The sequence below is a fragment of the Gymnoscopelus braueri genome (genome assembly GCF_963280865.1).
Source record: "Gymnoscopelus braueri genome assembly, chromosome: 4".
NCBI lineage: Eukaryota > Metazoa > Chordata > Actinopteri > Myctophiformes > Myctophidae > Gymnoscopelus > Gymnoscopelus braueri.
This window is the reverse complement of record NC_137605.1, coordinates 22765166-22771165: the sequence shown is the minus strand read 5'-3', so window position 1 is coordinate 22771165 and position 6000 is coordinate 22765166. Positions and strand designations below refer to the sequence as shown.

General features: G+C 38.0%; 2 protein-coding genes across 2 annotated transcripts in view; one reads left to right on the top strand and one right to left on the bottom strand.

The window, feature by feature from the left end:
* LOC308084287 (trypsin-1-like) overlaps positions 1–397 on the top strand; it is a gene marked incomplete at its 3' end in the record, with an annotated part of 2152 nt that extends 1755 nt beyond the window's left edge. Inside the window, exon 6 of the mRNA XM_080426851.1 lies at positions 350–397. Within this exon, the coding sequence (XP_080282977.1) occupies positions 350–397 (48 nt within the window). The remainder of the gene's footprint in view (positions 1–349) is intronic.
* Positions 398–1471: 1074 nt separating this feature from the next.
* LOC308084282 (C-reactive protein-like) lies at positions 1472–4596 on the bottom strand. Its single transcript, XM_080426847.1, has 5 exons — positions 4581–4596; positions 4166–4220; positions 2780–2882; positions 2163–2457; positions 1472–1751 (listed from the first exon to the last, which is right to left on the bottom strand). The coding sequence occupies exons 2-5, from the start codon at positions 4218–4220 to the stop codon at positions 1533–1535; spliced, it is 672 nt and encodes a 223-aa protein (XP_080282973.1). The 5' UTR covers positions 4581–4596; the 3' UTR covers positions 1472–1532.
* Between the last annotated feature and the right edge of the window lie 1404 nt (positions 4597–6000).

Genomic DNA, 6000 nt, shown 5'->3' with positions numbered 1-6000 from the left:
TTACAAAAACCTGTAATCATAAACTAGCTACAGTATAATTTGTTTATGCTAATTGTACACCACTGTCGATATATGTAATTCATTTTTGCTTTTTTGTTGCCATTTTACTTTATTCTGACTTTACAACCTATCTTTTTTACACTATTATTAGTATAATTATGACTATTATTTTATCTATCCTCAATATTCAGAAAGCTAAATACAAAACTGTTGCATTGTTGCAATAGCTGTAATGCATGTGACAATAAAACCCTGGATCATTGAACCATAACATTACAATTACACAACTATACCATATAAATATATAAGCCAAGCTGAGTATGTTAAATATTTATGTCTCAATTTTCAGGTGTGCCTGTTCAACGACTGGCTGGAACAAACCATGGCCAGCTACTAAGTCTGATCCTATACCTCCTGTAGGCCTATCTACCACAACCATCACCTCAGCCATCATACCTCACACTCTACCTCTAGTATTGCTGTCCCACTATTGCTTGTCCCACAGTTATTTTTCTATCTTCCATAATAAAGTCTTTCAGACTTAAATGTAAGTTTGTTGTAATGGGTTTCATTGTGTTTCTACTCCCCACATATATGATTGCCTCCCTTTGATATAACAGCAAATTAGAATGTGAAAACAACTTTAAATGGTTTGCCTGTGTATTTTAGGATTTAATACTATCCAGCAGCATTTTCTTTAACATCAGAAAAATAATTGATGAAGCTCTATACAACAGTTTCAGAGTTGTGCCTTTGTTTGTTAGAGTTCGAACCTATATTACATCACAATGCTAGATCTCCCTTTTACACATTAATTAAATGTAGATTAGCTCGAGATTGAGCTAATCTACATTGAGTCTAGGTTTCATATAGATGCACATGTAGCAACGCAGCTTGTGTTGTGTGATATACAATATAATAGCATTTAAACATGCTAAATAATGCAAAAAGTGGACAAAGAAGCAAGGACTATGGTTCTGCCTCAACTTCAAAGAAAAAATAACGCACATCCTCCGTCTCTTGGTGCTGAGCCAAACTGTAAGAACAGAATCATGAAAACAAAGCGGGGGCTCGCAACTCACTTTTGAATGCTCAAAGCTTTTTATTTGCAACAGACAGCAGATATGACGTTTTGACCCTTTCTTCTGTCTTTTTCAACTTCCACATTAACACATCCTCAATCTCTTTTTACTATTTGACATTTTCCACTTTCTATGTGAAAGGCCCCAGTTGTATAAGTAATGGTGGGTAATAATGTTTCCATGATTTTAACATGCATGGTACATCATGATATTTTTTGTATAGGGTATAGTATAGTGACATAATCTGAAAGTGTACACTTTAAATTACTCTTTTTGTTACTTGGTGAGACAGGGGAGGGGGAATACTTGTTACAGTTTTAATAGTCATTAATCAGTCAGTTTGGAAATTCTGGTTTTGAGAAGATTATACACTTATATTGCAGTTGAGATTCAGAGAATATGAGACCTGCGTGGTCTAATAGTTTGGATTCATCTAGTTTTGAGATTCATTTAAACACATACTATTTGATTCTTTTCTAGCTCCACCTTTCCTACAGTCTCAAACTCCAGAGCCCTCCAGTTGACCACGTTCCCTGGGGTGAAGTCGAGATTGTCCATGTACCGCTGGATCTCACAGGATGAGAGGACATAGTTCCACATGTGGACGTCAGACATCATCCCAACAAAGGATTGAGAAGCATCAAACCCACCACCATGAGAGTCCTGCTCCTGTAAAAGCAGGGAAGAGAGTCAATATTAGCTGGAGCAGTAACAATGAGATTTCATGCGCTGTACTTTATTTGTTCAGTAGACCACCTGAAGGCTGAAGGAAGGTATAACCTGTTATACTGTATAAGAGGAAACAGTAATGTTAACTTCCTTATCTACTTGAGCTGCTCATTGAAAACAGGAACCATATCCATTTTTAAATTGGAAATGAGAGAATAACTCAGAGATATTGAATATGCTGTACACTGTACAGTATACTCTTCATTCAAAACATTAATGTGATAATAAAAAGTTATTATAAGTTAACTATTTGTTAACGTATCACAGCTACCATCTGATTTAGCTAATAAACTAGCCATAGATAGATTCATGCTGTATGCATGATACACTTTTTCAGCTGTACAACACTACCTGTCCAATCATGATGCTTGGGGTTCCTTTGATGCCTGCAGACTTGAGTAATTTCCTGGTAGTGGGTCTCCCATCCAACCACAGCTGTCCCAGTCCAGTCTTGGAATCCCAGGTGGCACACAGGTCGTGCCAGGTGTTAAGCTTGTACTGTTGCCCATCAAAGTTCCCATTTGTCGAGCCCATAACCAGCTTAATCTGGCTGGCAACCTCCGACTTAAAGATGAGGAATGCGTTAGTATTGGAGGGCATGGCCATGGAGAACAGGGCGTGGTTCCTGGTGAGGTCTGTGAAGGACCTGCAGGCAGGTGTACAATTATGACACCAAAGTATGTCATGGGTTCTCAGGTTAGTCAGTTGACCATACAGTATAATCATAATATTCGGAGTTTGAATCTGGATATCTCCACCGGGTTATTAGACCAGGAGAGACCAGGCAGAGATTATGAAATTACTAAAGTAATCAGTAAAAGCCAAAGGTTCAAGCTCTAAAATGTATTTTCTTTCTTTTTTTCATGTTTCCATCTGCTACAGAGGCTGAGAAATAAAAACAATTAGTGAACGTTGACAATTCTGTAAAGTTTTTCAGAAAACTGTTATTAGCAGCGCCTCAGGTCTACCTCAGGCAAACAGTCACAGCTTCGAATGTGTCTTGAGTTGTCCTTAGCTTCACGTGAGCTGTGTTGGTCTGCTGTGGGAAGGTGAACATTTTACCTGTAAGGTCTAAACAGAAAATGACAGATGAAGAAATTACGTCATTGTCAACAAAAATGTGCATCTAAGAAAAACAAATGAACTGCTCTTAAATGATGTCATCTGTGTCTTTACACTTTTGGCTCAATAGACATGATTGTCAAAATGTAAAAATAACATGAAATAACACTTGAAATAACACTACAACAGCACGTGGTATACAATCTGGGCCTTTCTTTTTTAATACATACAAATGTATTTAATCAATCTGTATGGTAGAGAATGGTAATGCAATAACTAACACATCTGCAGTGATTAGAGGTGGACTCCCCACTCTTCCATTGAGAAATGTAAACCCTAGTGTCAAGTAAGACAGACTGGTTTTCAATGTCAATAAAGTTATTTGAGGCAGATGGCACACCGAATTGGACACTAGAAGTGCACCATTGTTTTTGTTATTATTTTAGAAAACACTAGTATGTCTACATTTCCGTATTATGTGACCATAATACAGAACAAATAACCTTGTTCTTGATTAACATGTCTTTTTTCTGTTGTTTTCTTTACAGCCAAAGTGAAGATTGTTAAAAATGTAGTTTTGCATAGCCGTGTGGATAAAATAATCAGACTTTTTGGCTGCCATGTCATTGTTTGTGCCACAGGTGTTGTTTTTTTTAGCTTGCGCCGTTAAATTATTTGTTTACACCAGCATAAGCATTACATAATGGCAGATATGGTTAAAATAGTGTTGGTTCTAACATTATTAACAGGATGTTGTACATGTACAGTAAATATTCCACCATATGGAGGAACAGACTTCACTGGTTTTAGTCTGGTAGTGGACTGTAACAAGACTATACAAAGAAGGAGAGAGATCACCTTATGTTAGGCTAAGCACTGGGAGGAAAACGGAATGCATTGAAGTAATGGAGTGGGTGGACAAGGATATGAATAAACACTATTGAATGATTGCAAAACGTATACAAGTAATTTGTTCAGGAAGATAAAAGTAGATATAATATACATTGTCCGCTGATTTTCCCATGTGCAGATTGCATCATTTTATTGAGGTATCTAAAACAGCACAGACCTGGCTATATGGGCTGCCTGTCCTCCACAGCTGCACAAAGTGGAGGACAGTAGATCAACTCAAATTAAGTAGTACTCTAAGTAAGTCTATCCATCTATTTGTACGTTTACAGTATGTGTCTTTCTCCCTCTGTCTGTCTGTCTGTCTGTCTGTCTAGACAGTTACATTGCAACCAAAGTACTGTAATTTTTTATAATTAAGTAAACCAAGCATTGTACTGTACCTTGTGGAGTAGCATTACAAAAAGCCAACATCAGAAACAGCAGGAAGAACTTCATCTGGCATGAAAGAACAGAAATCAATGTCATCTTTATTGTAGTTTGGACATTGTTGCAATTTATATTATTCCATCTAATTGCTATTGTTGACATTCTCTGTATTTTTCTTTGTTGTTGTTAACGCTAATACAATGTTGAAGAACCAAGAACAAAGATTTTTTTCTTGTGAACTTAATTGCATATAAGATCTACTGTAACATTAGAAATATTGAATCTTGAGCCATGAAATACTATTAAATAGAATTAAATTAGACCTATTGCCTGTGGGGCTGTATGAATAGCAGACCTCACATTACTTTGCTATGCCTGTCCTTAACCTGATGTGACTGCAGATAGTTAACCAAAGCTCATTGACCTTACCTTGTGCTGATCTGTGTGAGTGTGGGATTGTTGTGTGAGATCTTGGACGTATGGTAAGAGATTTTGACCTCTCTAACTTCTTCTTTCCTCTGGGTGGAGACAGGGCTCTGGTTCCTCGTTCCTCTGTGTAGAACTGGGGAGACTTCCTTTCTCAACTGAGCTTTCTCAGCAACTTTTTTAATGATAAAGTGTGATATGACTGATATGATATCACTGAAGATATGACTTCATCTGCTTAACCCAGCACACACATTTGCATCTACGTAAGCATATTGATATCCGTGATACGATGACCATCAAGTACTTCATCAGAGATACTGACGTCTGTGCACAATCATACAAGATATATGTTCTGTTCCTATTCATTCTGTTCTTGTCCTTGTTCCATATCTTCTGTTCTGGTCACGTCATGTGTCCACTGTACAATACTGTAAATATTCTCTATGTGTGTATTAAACTTCAGAGCTTGTCGTGTGATACTGCCTGGTGTCAACTGGTTCTCCGCACGTGCGTCTCAACAGAAACCTTCACTCACCACCACCCTTATAGATGGAGACTCTTAGGGACCATATGTATGGTCAACCGAAATCACAACATAAAGCATGAAACGCATTACTGGAATAAGCATGTGATATTGATAACTTAGAAAAACAAGGATAGTATGCTTTCAAAAAGGAATACCGTAAAAGAAGTAACACGGAGTCAGTCTTAAATAATAATCAGGTTTACTTGAGCTTATTTGCACAGGAGAGACAAGGTGGTACAGTATAAACATATTCTCTACTGGTAAAACAAAATGTTCCCCAATATAACAGTTTCTTTCATTAACCCCACCCCACAATATAATATCAATATGAACAAGGGCGAAGGCTCCTCTTGGTGGCAAGGTTGTCTGGGCTGAGGCATCATGGATAAACTGTAGCCACAACTTTCACGGGAAAGAAAGAGTAGCCAGTAACTAGGGAGTAAGGACATCTTATAATCGCCAGATACAAAACTGTCCCTTCTGAGCAAAATACATCAGGCTTTATGCAATTATCCAAAATGATACAAATCAAAAGCTAATACGCTATTGATTATAAAATATCTAACAGCATGATTACTGTAACGTGTGTGTGCGTGTGCGTGTGTGTGTGTGTGTGTGTGTGTGTGTGTGTGTGTGTGTGTGTGTGTGTGTGTGTCACTTCGAACTCACGAAATAAGCATTTTCACGCACGTTCTCGCTAAACCTTTTCTTATGGCCATCACAGAACAAAATCTTCACGTGCGCGGCCAGTCAGACAGTGTGTGTGTGAGTGTGAGTGTGAGTGTGACACACACACACGCACACGCACACACACACACACACACACACACACACACACACACACACACACACACACACACACACACCGTGGATTAGGAACGAAGCCATGTATAT

Bases quoted from the DNA above. Each gene is read 5' to 3' on its own strand.
- LOC308084282 (XM_080426847.1), bottom strand. From the start codon at position 4,220: ATGAAGTTCTTCCTGCTGTTTCTGATGTTGGCTTTTTGTAATGCTACT. The intron at 2,883-4,165 runs GTACAGTACAAT...TTTTCTGTTTAG, and splicing joins TTGTAATGCTACTCCACAAG to ACCTTACAGGTAAAATGTTC. The intron at 2,458-2,779 runs GTAGACCTGAGG...ACCTGCCTGCAG, and splicing joins GCTGTGACTGTTTGCCTGAG to GTCCTTCACAGACCTCACCA.